This window comes from Hipposideros armiger, unplaced genomic scaffold (assembly GCF_001890085.2).
Source record: "Hipposideros armiger isolate ML-2016 unplaced genomic scaffold, ASM189008v1 scaffold_141, whole genome shotgun sequence".
In the NCBI taxonomy this organism is placed as follows: Eukaryota; Metazoa; Chordata; class Mammalia; order Chiroptera; family Hipposideridae; genus Hipposideros; species Hipposideros armiger.
The window spans coordinates 2,253,371-2,272,466 of NW_017731491.1; the positions used below are offsets into that span (position 1 = coordinate 2,253,371).

The window sequence follows — 19,096 nt, forward strand, 5'->3', positions numbered from 1 at the left end:
TCAGATAAGCACATCTTATTAGGGAGGCCAATTCATGGACAGTGTTGATGCTTGACCACTGCACTGCACACCTGAATTGGAAGCTGAATAATACTGTATATCAACTATAATTTTATATATATATATAGTCATGGGATATGGAGTACAGCATAGGGAATAGAGTCAATGGAATTGTAAAAGATATGTACGATGTCAGGGGGGCAATAGAATGGGGAAGGGGGTTATCACTTTGTGAGGGGTGAAATGTCTATTACATTGTTTTGTACACTTGAAACTAATAAGAGAGTGAGAGAGAGAAAGTAAACCACAAAATACCCAATGATATAATCAAGACTTTAAGGTAAAGAATATGTTTCATGGACAATTATTGATCCCTATTTTTTTTAAGGTCACTGGTCTCTTCCTTCTCAGCCCTCCCACAATCCAGGATTCCAATAAGGGCCAGCACCCTTAATTCTCCTGTATCCAATCCCTTATGGCTCCACAACAGCTCTCTGGCAGAACCGCAAACTTAAATCACCACTATGATCTATCTACTTTCTCCATTCCATCACTGAGTAGCTGAGTGCCTCTGGGAAGAACTCACACTCACTTACAGTTGTCTTCATTTTCTTGAGACCCACCTGCGCCCTCAGCATAGTTTCTTCAATATTCCTATCATACCCGCACCACTGAGCTTAAGTCCAGCACCCCATGCCCCTCACTCCAGCCCGGGTAAAGCTGGAAAATTCAAGATTTGTTATAACTTCCCACTAAACTTATCTACACTCACATCTATCGAAACCTCTTTTCTATTCGGTTCAGAGGGTCTTTCCTCAGCTTGCCCTTTCCACTAACTCTATTCAACTCCTCCAGGTTATTATACCTCTCTGTTGCACTCTGAACTGTTACTGGCTCCTTAATAAAAATATACCCAAGTCACTCCTGTTTAAAAATACCTGCCTTAGGGCCGGCCGAGTGGCTCAGTTGGTTAAGAGCTCGCTCAAGAGTTTGAGCCCTGAGCAACAGCGGTTCGAGTCCTGGCCCGAGCTGAGCTGCCAACAGGTGGCAGGATGGCTCAGCTAAAAAAATAATAATAAATAAATAAATAAATAAAAATACCTGCCTTGACTTACATCTCCCTCTAGGTGGCACCTAATGTCCTTCCCCCTTTTATTCCAGCTCTGGCAAATGGACAATCCTTGCTGTGTGCACGCCTTCATTTCCCATAAAGCCTCATCCACTGCAATCTGGCTTCTATCCCTACTATTTCTGAAACGGCTCTTGCTAAGGTCACCAATGACGTCCTGCCTGCCAAATCCAATGGACACTTTTCAGACCTTATCTAACTGAAGCACTCTTAGGCAACTGTAACTGTTAAGCAGCTACCCCATTCCTGACAGCCTTGGCTCCCATGACCCAGTCTAGCCCAGTGTCCCCAATGGTTCCAAACTCATCCCTCTGCCTTTGTCACTCTTATACTTTCCCTGGGTAATCCTGCTCACTGTTGAGCTTTCAACCATCTCCTTTATGCTGACTGACTCCTAAATCAACATCTTCAACCCAGACATATTCTCCAAGCGTGAGACTGTGAAGCATCTCCCCTTGGACGTTCTTTAGGAACCTCTAAGTTTCCCCTGACTGCTCTTACTTTCTCACCTCATTTCTCTCCCAGGAGCTTCAAACTTATAGTATTTTCATCAAATCTATTCATTTCATCAATTTAAGAGGCACCACTAAAGAGAAAAATAAACACGTGTATGTATTTATCTTGGAATTAAAGAAATATGATAGAAATACCTGCTGGACACTTCCACCTGGATGTTCTCAGGAATCTCAAACTTTTTACATCCTGAACTATTTTCTCTCTAAACCTGCTCTTCTTCCTTTAGTCTTTTGGTTGGTGGCACCAATATCCACCTCATCACCCATGCCAAAAACTGAGTGCTAATTTGACCTCTTCTTTCCCTCTGGCATCCCACCCAAATGAAGCTCTGCTGATTTTACCTGATAACTCCGTATCAAATCTGTTCCCCTCTCCTCATCTCGACTTTCACTGCTCTCATCATTTTTATCTGGACTTTGGCAGTTGTGCCCAAACCTGATCTCATGTCCTATTCCTCTAAACCCAAATTCTCCACAGCTGCAAGAGTGAATGACCTAACAGAAATCTCAAAAAGCCACTCCCATGCTTAAAACCCTTACAGGACTCTTAACAAGACATGTAATGCCCTCCATGAACTGGCTCTCGCTTATCTATCCAGCTTGCATCTGCTAAGAGTCCCAACTCCACAATTTTACTCCAGTGAACTCTCAACTTCTTGCCAGTTACCATGCCAGTTACCTCTCCATACTTCTGGCTGAAGGTATGCCCTCCCTCACTGCCTCATCATGTGTTACTTCTTTCAGGAAGATTATCCTCTCCTTAACACTCATTAACTTGAGTGTTCTCACAGAATCCCAAATAATACAAAAGCTCTATAAATACCACATCCTAGTATAGTTCTCCTGAGTATGTACCTGTGTCTCCAAGTAGGTAGATGAGCTCAATGAAGGCAGAAACTCTATCTTACATGTAGTGTATGCATAATGCCTTGAATGCAGTAGTTATCAACGAACACCAATGGAATGAATGAGGTAACGTAATTCTTATTATCTGACCCTCAGAGGGAATAATCCAACCTAAATGACAAAATTTTTCTTTACACTATACTCCAAAAAAAATGTTATCATGAGAAATTTTAGGTAAGAAATATTAAGGTAAGAAAATATATCCTCAAAAGAAGCATCACTAAAAAATTTAAAGCATTCTTTATGTGCTACATACTTAAAAGGATATGAAGATCTTAATTTTTTTAAAAAGGCTACAGCTAAGAGTTATTTTAAGGGAAACCATGATAAGGTGACTTTTTTTTTAACCCACTGAGGTACTTTATTTCTACATATGTATTACATCCCTAGAAAAAGAATCCCAGGATTTTCCCTCCTGTTTTTTTTGTTTTGCTTCTTCATGGACAATGATGCCAGCTGAAGTTGTCAGTACAAGGAAACCAAACTGACGGGGTGGGTGCCAATTATTCTGCCATTATTCCAGATCTTTGAGTTGCACATCAAATCTGGGGCTGATCACAGCACACTTGTTTAACCTGCCTGAGAAGTTCACGGTTTTCCCAGCTCCAAGACCGTCAGTGATTTTAAATCCACCAGTGTAACCTGCCTCATCATCACAGCTAGAAACTGGACAATGACCTTGGAACACAACCTAATAAAGACATGGCATTTCCCTCTTTTTCGCATTATTGATGCTCTTCACAGCATCAGCCAGGACACTCACATGCACCACCATAATGGCATGGAAAGAGCAAGATGAGCTTTTTTTTTTTTTTTTTAAGCTGAGCCATCCTGCCACCTGTTGGCAGCTCAGCGGCTGCTCAGCTCGGGCCGGACATCGAACCGCTGTTGTTCAGAGCTCAAACTCTTGAGCGAGCTCTTAATCAACTGAGCCACTCGGCCAGTCCCTAAGATGAGCTTTTAAACCTTGCAAAAACTTAAAATACACACAGCTAATAAATCCTCAAATTACTATTTTTTCAATTACAGCTGCCTTGAGCTGGGCCTTTGGAAGCAACTGAAAGGGAAATAAACACTGAAATAACATGCACTTCGTTACTGGTTAAAAGATGAGCTATAGAACTTGAATAACTGGACGAAGAAAATGCAAAAGCAGTGATTTTCGTTCAAATTTTAAAAATCTAACTTCTACTCTTGCCTTAATTTAGTGTCATCACAACTACGCAGAAGCGAATTCTCAGAAAATAACTGTGAGTTGATTTGACACATAAAGCATGGAGAATGGTACAGTGGACAACACTGGGAAGGAGAGCAAACCAGGGGAGGAGCTGAAAGGGATGTGAGATGGGCGGAGGACATGAGGAAAGCCGGGGCCAACTGTCTGACCTACCTTGGTGAAGGTGGTAGAGCCAGAGGCCATCAGAATTTGACGCACACGGTTGTGGAAGCGCTGCATTGACTCATCATCCACACGCAGGAAACACTGGGCTGTCCGCTCCTTAGTAACCTAAACCACGAGGTCAAGGTTAACTTGTCTCTGGTATTGCCACAGGAGCAAAGACCAACTCTGACCACCACTAAGCCCTGCCCACGCAACAAGGCTCAGCTGACTAATAATGAGAAGCTGGGCCAGAGATCCTCACCCCCACTGGCCCCAGAGGTCCCTGTGTAGCAGCCCCCTTCCCAGGCTGTACCTCATTCTGTAGGTTCCAGACCCCATCCTTGTGGGTGAATTCCTCATAGCTGGTGCGGCATTTAGGCAGGATGCGGCACTCAAAGCCACACATGTTGAACAGCAGGTTGGGGTTGTCTTTACTATACACCGACACGAAGCTGTTCTCCCACTGAACTGTAGTCACTGACCGTGGCAGACGGTTCTTGATGTCCCAGAACACCGCCCGACCCCTGCCCACAGAGAACATATGGTCACATCAGTCTCCCGGAAGGCATGTCCCTTCAAGGGCCAGACTGATGATATCAGACAGTGTACACTCCCTCCCACCCAGGACCCAACCTCATAAATTCCCTCTAGTTGTTCTCTGAATCCCCCAGGCTGATGCCCTCCAGCTCCCACTTAGACTCACAAGTTGACATCATGCTTCATGAGGCGCATGCGGGCGTCTCGGGGCCAGCACTTCTTGTTATTATAGCCAACGATGTTTTCATTGTTGGGATCAGGGTGCTCTGTCAGGTAACGCTGGATCAGGTCCCGAGCCTCATCTGCTGTGAACCTATACCAGGCAAGGTGCACTGCTGAGGCCCAAAAACACTGGGACCCCGTGAGACCTACAGCTCCACATATGGAGCCCACCCCCAACCCCCACCCTCCTCACAGAACTTCATTCTATCCCAACCCAGCAGAAAGTCAACTAAGGTACAACCACCACTTCTGGAGGCTGGGCATATGCCTCAATGCCCTGCAAGGATAAGAATCCAGGCCAACTCTCACCTGAAGAAAATATGGATACGATCAATGTATCTGCAGAAGAGACGGATGGGGTGGGCAGCCTCGGTGGCTATGTCCTGGAAACTGAGGAAGTCATTTGGCATCTGAGGCGGCCCCGCCATCTCACTGGCTCGATGTAATCCCAACACAAGCAAATCCATCACTAGGCCATAGTATTGCACGATGAATGAGGCAAACTGCAGGCCTCTGATGATCCCATATGAATTTGTATGGTTCATGTCCTAGAAAGAAAGACTTGTAACTTTAACAACTCTTAAAACCCATGGCCATGTCCCAGACTTCCCCAGGGCCCATCTTCTTTTGTCCTCCACTCAGCAGATCCTAATTCAAGGGCCAGAACCCCCTTGCCCGCCAATTCCTTGCTACCCTGCCCCTAAGACACACCTTATAGTTGATGACGACGTTGTTCTTGGCTGTCATGTAGTCAGCTATGTTGTGGTCCACAATGAGTCGCAGCAGCCTATTCAGCAGGGTCAAGTCGATTTTTTCATACATCTTCTCAAAGCGTGACTCCAGCATGACGTTGCACTCGCCCTCGCTTGTCTCCCACACGTCCTGCAGGTTATTGATGCCTGAGGAGTAAGCAGGACAGGTCTCCAGCAGGTTAGACACTCCCTTCAAGGACTACTGCCTACGGTAGCTATCCTATTCCATAACCCAGTCACACTATCACTCTGTTCACCATCTGGATTGCTACGAATGTCTGCTTGCTCAGTTTGACACCAACACTATTTCCTTAGTACCACGCAAGAGAGTAAACGAACTATGCTGCCCAAATGAGAATTTTGATGTAGAGCTCAGTTTACCTCCCTTCCTCAGGGGTGATTCCAGAAAAATTTTACCTTGGCACCACTTGTAAACAAGCAAAGGAGGTGGTTCTGTGTCAGCAGGCTTAATCCAGGGTGGGAAAAGGCGGCGCTTGTCAGCTTCATACCAAAGGTACTGGTCCAGGTAGGCATCAGTTATCTTCTCTAGTGGCTCCACATCATACACTGGCACCAGGTGGCTATAGAGATCCATGAACTCAATGCCCACCTGTGGGACAGGGAAACTGGCTCACACCAATCCACCAATCACCTGAGGCAACCTGCCACCCCGGGTGCCATGAATGAATAGCTGAGCCAAAAGAAACTTAAGGGGCATCTCACTCACTTCTTTAAAGGCTCTCTGTGTGAGGAGGTGACGCTTGATGCGGGACAACGCCTCGTGGGGGTTGTCGTAGGCTTGCTCGATCAGACCTAGCTCCTCCCTCTGAGACTGGTTTAACCGAGACTTCACACTGACGAAGTAATAGGAGGTGAACGAGAAAATCAAGAGGAAGCCAAACCCAGAAAGGACTGAGGCTAAACTTTCCTTTGGACTCTGAGGATGATGCCATTCCCCCCATCACCTTCCCACAGGAACCTATCTACTCCACTTCTCACCTGTAAGCTTCCTTGAGCCGCTCCAAAGCCAAGATGAGCAACTTGGTATCATGTTTGTAGGAGAGCGGGGGGAATGGGATGGGTGAGAACCTACGACTTTCCAACCAATGCACAGTGGTGGTATACACTGCCACCGCTTCCTCTGCTGTGATGTAAGGTCCATCCTGCAAGGTGGACATAATAATTAGCCTCCCATTCTGCTGAGTTGCTGGCGACGGCGTAGGCTGCAGCCCTTGCTGCAATGGGTTGCCATGGGCTACCATGTGTAGCCAGCAGCCGCCGTGAGCGGCCGTCCAGAAGCCGGCAATTGATCTGCCTCACCCAGGAAGAACACAATGATAATATCAACATGGGCCAATGAAGCAACGTCCTCCACAACTAGACTGAAGAACAAAAGGATAGCAACTTGTCTGTTCCCCTTCCCCCAATAAAAATTAAAAAAAAAAAAAAATTAGCCTCCCACTGTAGCCAATCCCTCTAGCACAAGGCATGGGTCCAACTCTGTAGTCCACCCCTGCCCACCCGCCACATCTAGCCCAGCCTACTCTGCCCAACCTTCAGGTAGTTGTGCTGCCGCTCCTGTTCTGCCTTCAGATAGAGCCGGGTGAGGCGGCCCAGGTTCTTTTTGCAAACAGTTTTATCCACAGTGGCCCCACGGCGAATCCGTTCTCGGTTGTAGTGGGCAGTGTTGGTCCACCAGTCAGCCTTGGCCTTCACGTATCGAAGGATCATATTCTCTATGGGCGTTGGCAGCCCAGGAACCTGGAAGTGCACAAGGCACAATGAGAAAGTGATGGGAGCTACGTGGTCCCCTAAGGATGTCTAGGAGTGGTAATCCTAACCCCAGGAAGATGATGTCCATGCCTCCTCAGAGTTGGGGAGACACCCACCTTCCAGGGAATGTTGGCCTTCCAGCAGCGCCAGGCTTCACTGAGGTGCTGCAGAATTGTCCGGGCCTTGTTCTGTTTGATCCCCTCAGGCATCATGTCCAGAATGTCATGCATCACAGCTGCCCGAAGCTCTAGGTCAAAATGTGACTCCACTCGCTGCTTTGTTACGGTCTTCGCCACCCCTTTCGAATGTCGGCCTAGAAGTGCAAGGGATTAAAACCAAAATTTACTGCTTTTAATGAGAGTCTCTACCTTCATGGCCCCCTCACTAACCATGGTTACAATGAAATAAGAAATAGAATACGAGGTCAGACTCGTTAGACAATGAGATTTGGAGGGAACCTAGCAGGAAGGGATTCTCAGTTTCAAACAAGGGCAGAGGATAGAACAGGAACACGTATGATCTACCCTTGAAGAGGTAATGGGAACTGGACACAGAGAAAACCACTCACCTTCAAACTGTCGGGCCAGGAGGTTGCCCAGCCATCGCTCTAGCAAAGGGGTGATGCCACGCATGAAAAACAGCCAGACCCGCCAGCCAGCAGCCCAGAAGCCACAGCCAGGGCCCTTCCCTACAGGGCCCTATGAACCCAAGCAGAAGTAAAGAATACAAGTTAGCAATCCATTTAGACAAAAAACAAAAGTGGGCCAAGATGGGGCAGGAGGGGCACATGTATGACAGTGAAGGGGAAAAAAAGGGGCGAACTCTGGGACCTCAACATCTAAAAATGGGATAAATGAGAAATTTTAAGGCAGAAACCAGTAACTAAAATTCCCCCTTTAGACCTAAAAGTGAGCTTTGGGAGGGTGGGTAGAGAAGTGTTGAGATTCACAAAGTGAGGGCAGTAATGACACACTCAAGAGTCTCTCCCCAAATAGGTCCCTGGATAGCGCCCTGACTAGACGTAAAAATTAAAATGGATCTGAGAGAGAGAGTGTATGGGCAAGGTCCCACCGTGTTGAAGCGGTAATAGATGAGGTGCTTCAGGTCCTTGCACATGCGAATCTGCCGCATCAGCTTGTATTTGTACCGGTACATTCCCGTCAACTGCCCTACATGGGCGAAGATGTACTGCAATCCATCTGCCAGCTGCAACACAAATGCCCCGGGTTTACGCTACAGCCAGCTTCCCCCAGCTTCCCCACCTAGGGCAGGGGCTGGGGACACCTAGCCTTACCTGGAAAGCATCCACATTGCCTAAGCGATACTGCACATGACTGTCCACCACCAGCTTCGTTAAACGCAGAACTTCTCGACACAGATGGAAAGCATTCCCAAAACGAGATTTCTTTCTTTCCTGCAGAAGATGCCAAGAACAAAAAAAACATTACTCAGCAATGGTCCCCACTGGATGTATGCCTTCTTTGAGGGCCAGAGCAACACCAGTCCAACCCTCAGGCCCAGGGGACCCTTAAGGTCCACTGCAGGCACCTTTGTGGTGAGCGTCTTGACAGGCTTGAGGTTGAAGTTGTAATCCAGATGCAGATAGTTGAGGTTTTTACGGTGAATGAGAAGGTTGAGCATGTTGTACCCTTGGCGGCAAACCTGTAGTCCTACCTCCACCCAGTCCAGCTTTGTGGATTGAAAGAATTTGGTGGCTTTGAAGGAGCGGAATAAATACCTGGGGTGGGAATGAGGAGAGTGACAGTTAGGTCACCGATTATCTTTGGAACAAAAGAAGTCTGAGCAGGGGCCCTCAGGCACCTTACCTCTTCTTTTGGGCTTTAGGGGGCCGGTGCTTCAGGGCATTAAGCACGTAGTACTTAAGCAGCTTCTGGTAGGAAACCCTCACTTTCACGGGCTGCCCAGCAGGACAATGCTCCCGATACCTGGAAAAACAAACCCACAAGAGCTTGGCCCATCTCTCCTTCCAGCCGTGCTGGTAAAGGCTGCATGCCCACCCATCTGAAGTCTTTTTTCCTATACATCTACCACCAGCCCCTAGGTGGAAAGAGCCTTACCAGTTCTTGACAAGAGGGATGTCCAGGGCCCGGCGGGTACGACCAGAGCGTAGGTTGAAGGGCCGTGGGGCCCAGAGCAGGGCAATACCATTGGCTGTATTATCTGTGTAGAGGGGTGTGTCCTTCAGGAAGGGCTCAACAAACTCTGGGAGCTCAAACTCTTCATCGTCATCTGGCAACGGTTCTTGGCTCTGAAAGAAGAAACTCCAAGGGTTCAGCTCTCAGTGAACTGGGAGACCTGGGATAAACTCTCTTGGGCCAAGCAGAGTGCCTACATCAGCCATGGAAACTGGGCTGCCTGACAAGAGAAGCCCTAAAGGGCCAGCACAAAGGGGGCCAAGAGAGCAGAGAACAAGCAAGGGCCAACCAGGCAAGCAAACATCACTCCTCACACCCCAACTGACTCACCACAAAAGGCCTCCCAAAGGAGCCCCAATGCCATAAGACATTAGCATTATGGTCACTTCCTGCCCAAGATCCAAAAACTGGGCTTGGGGAAGCAGATGTGGTTCATGTTAAGAACACAACGGAACATGGATGAACATCAAAAACATTATTCTATATTTAGAACAACAAATACATTTAAAGAATCAACTTATCAACAAAAAAAATTATTCTATGGGGGAGGGGGATTGTTTCTGTGTAAAGGGTGTAAAGGATAACTACTGCATTGTTCTGTACACCTGAAATTAACAATAAAAAATTTTTTATTTTATTTATTTATTTATTTTTTTATTTTTTTAAGCTGAGCCATCCTGCTACCTGTTGGCAGCTCAGCGGCTGCTCAGCTCGGGCTGGACTTGAACCGCTGTTGCTCAGAGCTCAAACTCTTGAGCGAGCTCTTAACCAACTGAGCCACTCGGCCGGCCCAACAATAAAAAATTTTAAATTAAATATTCTATGTGTAAGAAGCCAGTCACAAAACACCATATACTGTATAATCCCATTTATATGAACTGTACAGAGTAAGCAAATCTATAGGGACAGGACCTAGCTTAACAGTTGAGTAGGCAACTGAGGTTCACGGGAAATGAAGAGTGGCTGCTAATGGGAATGGGGTTTCTTCTGGGATGATGAAAATGTTCTAAAATTGGCTGTAATGATGGTTGCAAAACTCTCTAAATAAACTAAAAATCACTGAATTGTACATTTGAAATGGGTGAATTGTATGGTATGTGAATTGTACCTCAATAAAAGGATTTAAGGGGAAAAAAGAACAGAATGGAAATAAACCAGAACTATATAGTCCCAGAGAAGTAACGATAGAGCCCAGATGCATAATCACAGAAACCAAGATTACATCAATAGCATGGGTTGAGCCAAATGCCAAACTCTCAAATTAGCTTATAGTTCAAGTGGCACCACTTAACAGGATGGAAAACACATCTCTCTCGATGAATTTTTATCTAGTAACACCTCAGCCACGGTAAGGAAATTTCTCTTAGAAGAGCTGAGGTGAAATGTCTCTTTCTCTTACCTTGACAGAGTGCCTATGGGAAATTGGGTTGATCAAAGGATCAAAGTAGAAAGCTGGCAAATCAGGATCCTCGGTTTTGATGAACACAACATTAGGAGTGTGGTACCTGAATGAAAGAAAAGTCAGCCAAGGTTCTCCTCCCCTGGCCCAACCTAAATGCCAGCCTTCTCTTTACCCTAGCTGTGTTTCAGCTCTCTCACCAGGTGAGGTGGACATGGTGTGGAAGGTTGTTGTACAAGTAAGGAAAAGCAATCTTATATTCAGTGCGGATAGGCTGCCGGATGATGATCTTGTTAATATCATTGAATTCATTCCAGTCTTCATCCCTAGAATACAAAGTCAAGAATGAGCAGACTAGATGAAGAGTTTGGAAACTACAATGAATCTTAAGGATCGAGATTCGATTTTATTCAAGCCGATGCCTAAAATCCATACTCTCTCCAACTTACTGTAGGTTGATATCTCGAACAAGAGGTTCAAATTTGGGGCCTCCAGGAATGGCCATATTGAGTGCCTTGGAGGTAAAGAAGGCCTTCAGATCAAACAAATAGAAGTAGTTGTCATCCACCAAGTCTGTCAGGAGCTGATTGGCCAGGCGGTACAGAGTAGACATCATGGGCAGTGTGAACTGCCAGCGCTGGTAAGTGGAGCCATTCACATACCTAAGGAAAAAAAGAGAAGCCCACGTCAGATAGGTGTACAAGCTAGCTAAGCCACAATACCAACTGCTCTTCCAGAACTGCTGGACTTCCAAAACTCTCACAGGAGTAGTAATTCCAACCACACTTACTTCCTGCTGTCCCTCAATGGCTGGTGGTCATAGAACCAGTCCAACACAGGGGCATCCTCCTCGGGGTCCAGCTCTAGCTGAATGGCCTCCAGCGGCTCAACGTCTAGGATGTTGTCAGCATAGTCCAAAGGCGGCTCCTCATCATCAAAAGGGGGAAAACGCATCCTCTTGAAATGCCTCCTGTCTCTTTTTTCTCGCCGCATCATAATCCACATCGACCTGGAAGCCAACAATGTCACACAATGGTTTCCACCCAATGCCTCCCAACCACCACCACCGCCACCACCGCCACCACACGCCATATTCCAGCCCTTCTCACCCCCACTGGGAGATGTAGACAGGCTCAATGACCCAAGGAATCTCATTGACAAAGGAGATGGCTCCAGTGATGTGGTATAGCACAGGTACATCCCGAATCTGCTCCCAAGGCATAGGCATGTTCTCCAGGAGTTTGAGGACTGCATGGGGCATGTACTTTAAGGCTCTGCACATCAGGAAGAGATGATTAGAAATCACAAGGTGTTCTGCTACCTGTCCCATGCAGAGAGAAGGCACACGGTATCACATCCTACAGAAAATTCTGCCTTACAGTCCAAACTCCCAAATTTAGCACATAGGCCCTCCATGACCAGGAACTCTGCTCCCCCTCTCCAATTGTGCCACTCATCTTAAACGTCACAGGGTTTCAGTCCCTCTAAATCAACAGCTATCCTCTAAAGACAGCTTTTAAGCTGTCTCATTTTCTAGTCTCTCTGTACTTTCCCATAAATAATAAAATATTCACCATAGTTTATTGTAACCATTTGTCTCATGTCTGTCATGCCAATAGACTATAAGCTCCAGAAAGGCCACCACGTCCTGTTCACTGCTTGGTGCTCCCTAGCACCTAGCAGTTCTCAAAAAATAGTTTTGAAATAAACAAAGTTTCCATGGCTGTCTTAGACCAGTTCATTAAGTGGCTAACATTTTTGTGTCCAAATGGAAAAGGGATTTGCTAAGGCATTTGTACTCACCCAGCTTAGGCCACAGACAAACAACAGTATAGAGACCTCAGGCGTTAACTATTCCCAAACCTGAGAATTCTCGTCATTGAGGAATTACAGGCAAGAAGAATGCACACAGCGTCCTGCTCTGGGCTTCAACCCAAAGACAGGGACATCTTAGCATAGCACCAACAGCACAAATTAAAGCTCCAGTCCCAGATCAGGAAGTAAACTCGGGACAATAAAGAGCATAACTGGAAGATCTGGAAATTATCACAGGATCCTAATGGTTCCCTCTCTTCTAATCACCAAGATGGGCTGTCATAAAAGATTAATGGCCCAAAATGATAGAGAGCTATCCAGGACTACAACTTATTGGACAGGGAGAAGGGAAAGGGGCCAAACTCCAAATAAAATTCCAGGATGTTCTTTACCCCAAGTAGACCCTTTTGTCATGGCGAAACTTCCTGTTGGTCATGTCTCCGTGGTCTCGAATAATCTTCCTGACATGTTCTGGGGGCATGTCTTCCTTCTGAGCATCCACAAATCCAAACTTCCGCTTTTCCGCATAGCGCTTGGCCTGCAACTGCTGCCATTTTCGGGCTACAAAGACACCTCAGTTTAAGAGACTGCACAACCTTAGCCTAAACACCCCCACCTCTTGCCCTACGGTAAGCTTCTGTCAGGATGTATGAAAAGGGGACTGGCATCCAGCAATTGGCATCCTACCAATTCTCTCATCATCTCGCTCTGCTTTATTTTTTTATTCACCACTTTTATCACTGCCTGAGGTTTTTATTACAGGTTTGTAAGGTTTTTTTATTGCCTATCTTCATTGCAATTTAAATCCTGTAAGGGCAAAAATTCTGTCTGCATCGCTATTGTATCTCCGTTGTTTGGATCAGTGCCTGCAAATAAGACACTTTTAAAAGACCCGATTCGGTGAAAAAAAAAAATGGGAGAGGGGGCTAATAACCGCGCTAACACCTAATGTTTTGACACTTGCCTAAACAAGGGAAAAGGGTTCAAACCCGACGCGCGCGCGCGCGCACCCCCGTCCCTACATCTCCGGGCCCGTAGGCACCGCTCCCGCACGCGTTCTTCACCTTTTTCCTGCAGCTTCTCCTCCGACATGTAGTCCGGCAGCGGCGCTAGAGGGCCGGGCACCGGGTTACCCGGCCCTCTGTAAGGAAATACTCCGGCCATGTCCGGAGAATCTGGGGGGCGGCGGAAGAAAATAATTAAGGAGTAACAAGGCCCGGGCCTACAAGAGGCGCAGCAGGAACGCGTCGATACCCGAGGCCTGCAGTCCCGCCTCGCTCAGAGTAGGCACGGCCCGGCCCAATCCCTCCCGCCGCTCAGCCCGACCCCACCATGCCTCCCGTAGCCAGCCCGTTACGCACCCCGCGAGCCCCCCAAACTCGCAGCTCGCCGCTTGCTTGCACTGCAATGGCGACAAGCCTACGTCCGCTCCGCGTTCCCAACACCGGGAAGTGCGCAACCCGGGTTCAGTAGTTGACCCAATAGGCGCCGACGTCCTCAGACAAGTTAGAGAACTCACCAATTAGAGTTGTTAATCGGGCCGGAGGGGGCGGGTCCATGGGCGGGAGTATTTGAATACGAGGGGGTGTGGTCGGAGCAGGCACAAGCCCCGCCTCTCGCGTTTCTGAGGCTGGTTGTGGGGCGTTTAACAGACATCGCGGTCTTATCCGCGACTGGCCTCTGGTCGTGAGATATCCAAGCTTCCAAAGTTTAATAAATTTGTCAAAATCTGCACATTATTCCGTGACTAGTCTCATAAATGTAGATTTGAGGTGCAGTACTAGCTCCAAGTCAGCCAGTCCTTTGTTCATTCATTCTTTCAACCATCCTATGTTGAGTACCCACTATGTATTATTAGCGGGAATATAGCAAGGAAAAAGCCAACCTCCCTGAGCTCACAGGTTAGCTGGGAGGCAGACAAGAACCCAGGTTCTTTCCATGCGTTGTGATGGGAATTCCAGAGCAAGACATTTAACCCTGCCTGCCAACACAGAAAAATAAAAGGCCTTGAGGAACAACATTTCTGGGTGCTTTTTCCCCTCCCTTTCCACTCCTCTTTTCTTTCTTTGGCAATGATCACTATGGAGTTTATGTTGGACACCCTATAAATGCTTCTTGACTCCCTCAGGCTCTGCCTATGTCTCGCTGCCTGAATTGCTCTCCATTGCTTACCATCCTTGTTTCACTTCCCATCCCTCTTACTCCATTCTTTGGTAACAACTTTCAATCTGACTTAACAGATAAGTTTGTTTGAATTCACACCAAGTTTATTGTGGAGAATGCAGAGGAATTGTAACCAATACAGCCTCTCAATCTAGTTAGGAATTTGGGAGTCAAAGGTGAAATAGAGAAAAATGCAAAGGAAGAGTCCAGGCAAGTGCTGACTGGTGTGGAGGTTCTACGGTTCAAAGAAGGGAGATCAGCATTATGAAAGATTTGATGGCTATGGGTAGATGTGAAGGATTTGATGGGGTAGTGAAAGAGGAAGGAAAAAGGAATTCCAGGTAGTGGAAACTGCTAGAATTAGAGTTTAGAAAGAGGGACAAACATGGCGTGCTCTGAAAAGAGCATCAACCTGGCTGCAGTAGAAAATCCAGCATCATCATTATCATGTTCATTGTTGTCATTGTAGTGAAGTCTTTACCACCTGTATAAGGTTCACTATGTGCCAGTTACTGTTTGAAGCTCTGGTAAAATCCTAATATTGTCTATAGTTTCATTAATAGTGTTGTACTACTAATGTCAATTTGTAATCATGCCAATAGTAATGTTAATTTCCTGGTCTTGATTGCCCTATTATTGTTATGTAGGAAATTCTCAAGTGGGCAAAGAGTACACAAGAACTCTCTATACTATTTTCAAAACAGCATTATTGAAATATAATTTGCATTCTATTAAGTTCACCTGTTTAAAGTACACAATCCAATGATTTTTAGTATGTTTACAGAGTTGTGCAATTATCATCACTATCTAGTTCCAGAACATTCTCATCACCCCTAAAAGAAACCATGTCCCCATTAGCACTCACTCCCCACATCCTCCTCCCTTCTCCTCCTCAGTCTTAGGCAACCATTAATCTACTTTCTGTCTTGATAGGTCTGCCTGATCTGGACATTACATATAAATGACATCATAAAATAGTGGTCTTTTGTGACTCGCTTCTATTACTTAGTATAATGTCCTTGAAGTTCATCCTTGTTTTAGCATATACACATATAACTTTTTGGAAGATATGTCTTTTCAGATCCTTTACTCATTTAAAAAAATTTTTTTAATTATTGAGTTGTAGGAGTTCTTTACATATTCTAGATACAAGTCTCCTATCATACATATGCTATGGAAATTTTTTTCTCCCATTCTTTGAGTTTGAGGAACTGGGGAAGGGGACCAGCCAAGTTGTTGTTCTTCAATCTTTGTTGTGGAGGGTGCCAGTCGCCATCTGGCTTCCTGTCGGCAGCTCGTGGCCTTTAAGCTCAAGGTGCTGTGTTCAATCTTAGTTGCAGGTGGGCGTAGCCACCATCCCATGCGGGAGTGAACCAGCAACCTTGTTGTTAAGAGTACACACTCTATCCACTGAGCCATCTGGGCGGCAGCTCAACTCAAGGTGCCAAGTTCAGTCTTAGTTGTGGGTGGGTATAGCCCACCATTAAACAGGCAATTTTGTTGTTACATCAGCTGAGTCATCCGGCCACTTGTTAGCAGCTCAGTGACAGCTCAGCTCGGGCACAGCATCACTGGCCCATTTGGGAATCGAACTGGTGGCCCTGTTGCTCAGAGCTCACGCTCTGAAGCCAACTCTTAACCAACTGAGCCACTTGGCCAGCCCACCTTTTCACTTTCTTGATGGTGTTCTTTGAAGCACAAAAATTTTTAATTTTATAAAGCCCAACTTAAAAATTTTTCTCTTCTATTGCTTATGATTTTAGTGTCAAATCTTAGAAATCATTGCCTAACCCAAGTTACAAAGATGCACTCCTATGTTTTCTTCTAAGAGTTTTATAGTTTTAGCTATAGGTCTATAGGTCTATACATATAGGTCTATACATACATATAGGTCTATGATTCACCTTGAGTTAATTTTTGTACGTGATATGAGATAGGGGTCCAAATTCTTTCTTTTGCATGTGCATATTCAGTTGTCCCAGCACCATTTGTTAAAAAGACTATTCTTTCCCCTTTGAATTGTCTTGGCCTCTGTCAAAAATCAACTGACCATTTGTTTCTGGACTCTCAATTCTATCACATTGATCTATAGGTTTCCCTTTATGCCTTCTGTGCTATTTTGTAACTTTCATGTGTGCATAAAATTATTTCACAATAAAAAGTTAATAAATAAATAAGCTGATTTAATTCTCAAAGCAATCTAATAAGAGTTATTATTATTATCCTCATTTTGCTGATGAGAAACCCAGGCTCAGAAAGGTGGAGTAACCTGCCTTGGGTCACATGATTAGTTACATGAAACATGTGTCAAGTTCTCTATAACAACTTTATATGCGTTGGATCATTTAATTGTCACAATGATCCAATGAGGTAGGTGCTATTATTAGCTTCACTTCATAGGTAAAGAAACTGAAGCTCAGAGAAGCTGAGCCACTTTCTCAAAGCCCCACAGGCAGTAAATAATGGGAACGGTAAATAATGACTCTGGGGCTTATGTTTTTAACCATACTGCCATATCATCTTCTATGTTCATGTTATGAAGTATAGATGATGTTGGATGGGAACATTTGAGCCAAATTAAAGCTGGTCTTGAATTCCAAGCAGAGTTTTGATATTTTGCCAATAATTCGACCTACTTGACAATGATTTCCAAGCTTTTTCTTTTAAAGCTAGGAAACACATGTGCACATGAAATAATTTACAGATCAAGAAACTAAAACTTAAAGAATTAAGTACTTCTCTTAAGGTCTCTTAACTGGTCAAACACGGTCTATCTGAATTAGTTTGAAGAAGCTCAGTTGAGGAGGAAAGTGACCAAGCCAGGAACAGATCTGAACAGAAAATATTAGCTGCCATTATTATGGGCCATTCGCTGCAGTCAAACCAGTCTCCTCATTGTTTGAGGAGTTTAAAACAGAACTTGGAGGTGACTGCGGGTCATACAAATTAAGGAGTCCTCTGGCTAGAAATACACAAGTGGCAGTCTAGGAGCTGAGGTGAGGGGTTGCATCATCAGACCAAATTTGATACTAAAGCCATGGAAAAGAGTCAGTTCACAGAGGGAGAATAACAGAAAAGCAGATAAGGAAGGCTTGAGATACACACAGTCTAAGATAGGAAGACACCAGAAAAAGCCAAGGTAAGAACAGCTTGAAAGTTCAGGAGAGGCCCACAGGAAGGAAGAGCTTCAAGAAAAGGAAGCTTATCTTATCTGGATAACAGCAAGGAACAGAAAATAAAGATTGAGAGAGAAAGAAAAGAAAAGCCTTCTGCCATGTTAGATAATTCAAGAGGTAGAGGAAGACTAAGAAAGGCCACAGACTTGACAAAGAAGAATTCTCTGACCTAGGAGAGCAGTTTCGAAAAGAAAATGCCAGAGGAAGTTTCCTTGTTGCCAAAGAGGTTCGTGAGAAAATAGAAGCGATGGAAATCAACCAATCATTTGAAAGTTTAGGTATACAAGAAAGAGAAGCACTTGGACTGGATGGAGCAAGAGGGTTAAGAGAAATTGAGATGTGTAGGAAAGTAGATTAAAATCATAGAAACTGATAGGTATATCGGAGATTATCTTGCCCAAACTCCTATTCAATGCAGGAAGGCTTTCCAAAGCAAATATGCTCTTAAAGATCTATAAAAGTTTAATGTACACCTCTAGGTGCAGTCCTTGCCAGGGTGCCAGGATACAAAGGAGAGCAGACTAGACCTAGGCTATGCCTGCAGGGAGCTTGCATTCTAGCTGTGGAGATGGACATTAAATAGCTAATTATACAATTATAGTCATCCCTCAGTATCCTTGGGGGATTGGTTCCAGGACCCCCCGTGATACCAAAATCCAAAGATGCTCAGTCAAGTCACTTATATAAAATTATGTAGTACTTGCAGGGCCGGCTGAGTGGGTCAGTTGGTTAAGAGCTCACTCAAGATGCGAGCGCTGAGCAACAGGGTCGCCGGTTCGATTCCTGACCTGAGCTGAGCTGCCACTGAGCTGCCAACAGGTGGCAGGATGGCTCAGCTAAAAAAAAAAATGGTTAACCTAAAATTACATAGTACTTGCATATAACCTATGTATACCTTCCTATATACCTTATTTTATTTTATTTATTTATTTTTTAATTGGGGAACAGCCATGGTCATTGGTTACACATTGCTTTCATGCTACAATGGCATAGTTGACTTTTTTTTTTTTTTAAGATTTTATTGGGGAATTGGGGGAGGGAAACAGTGCTGGGGAATCAGGGGAAGGGGAACAGACAAGCTGCTGTCCTTTTGTTCTTCAGTCTAGTTGTGGAGGACGTTGCTTCACTGGCCCATGTTGGTATTATCATTGCGCTCTTCCTGGTTGAGGTAG

General features: G+C 45.3%; 1 protein-coding gene and 1 pseudogene across 1 annotated transcript in view; both read right to left on the reverse strand.

Moving 5' to 3' along the window:
* The window catches only part of PRPF8 (pre-mRNA processing factor 8), a 32,363-nt gene extending 18,310 nt beyond the window's left edge, over window positions 1-14,053 (reverse strand). Inside the window, exons 1-24 of the mRNA XM_019650453.1 lie at window positions 13,947-14,053; window positions 13,650-13,760; window positions 12,978-13,146; window positions 11,880-12,044; window positions 11,561-11,779; window positions 11,220-11,432; window positions 10,971-11,096; window positions 10,771-10,876; window positions 9,294-9,484; window positions 9,042-9,161; window positions 8,764-8,953; window positions 8,510-8,629; window positions 8,287-8,421; window positions 7,784-7,913; window positions 7,332-7,528; window positions 6,997-7,203; window positions 6,442-6,605; window positions 6,170-6,296; window positions 5,860-6,052; window positions 5,402-5,589; window positions 5,000-5,238; window positions 4,635-4,781; window positions 4,245-4,455; window positions 3,941-4,057 (exon numbers count right to left, since the gene is read on the reverse strand). Of these exons, the coding sequence (XP_019505998.1) occupies window positions 3,941-4,057; window positions 4,245-4,455; window positions 4,635-4,781; window positions 5,000-5,238; window positions 5,402-5,589; window positions 5,860-6,052; window positions 6,170-6,296; window positions 6,442-6,605; window positions 6,997-7,203; window positions 7,332-7,528; window positions 7,784-7,913; window positions 8,287-8,421; window positions 8,510-8,629; window positions 8,764-8,953; window positions 9,042-9,161; window positions 9,294-9,484; window positions 10,771-10,876; window positions 10,971-11,096; window positions 11,220-11,432; window positions 11,561-11,779; window positions 11,880-12,044; window positions 12,978-13,146; window positions 13,650-13,749 (3,774 nt within the window). The 5' untranslated portion in view covers window positions 13,750-13,760; window positions 13,947-14,053. The remainder of the gene's footprint in view (window positions 1-3,940; window positions 4,058-4,244; window positions 4,456-4,634; window positions 4,782-4,999; window positions 5,239-5,401; window positions 5,590-5,859; window positions 6,053-6,169; window positions 6,297-6,441; window positions 6,606-6,996; window positions 7,204-7,331; window positions 7,529-7,783; window positions 7,914-8,286; window positions 8,422-8,509; window positions 8,630-8,763; window positions 8,954-9,041; window positions 9,162-9,293; window positions 9,485-10,770; window positions 10,877-10,970; window positions 11,097-11,219; window positions 11,433-11,560; window positions 11,780-11,879; window positions 12,045-12,977; window positions 13,147-13,649; window positions 13,761-13,946) is intronic.
* Window positions 1,075-3,325, reverse strand: LOC109386858 (40S ribosomal protein S15a pseudogene; annotated as a pseudogene).
* Window positions 14,054-19,096: the final 5,043 nt, after the last annotated feature.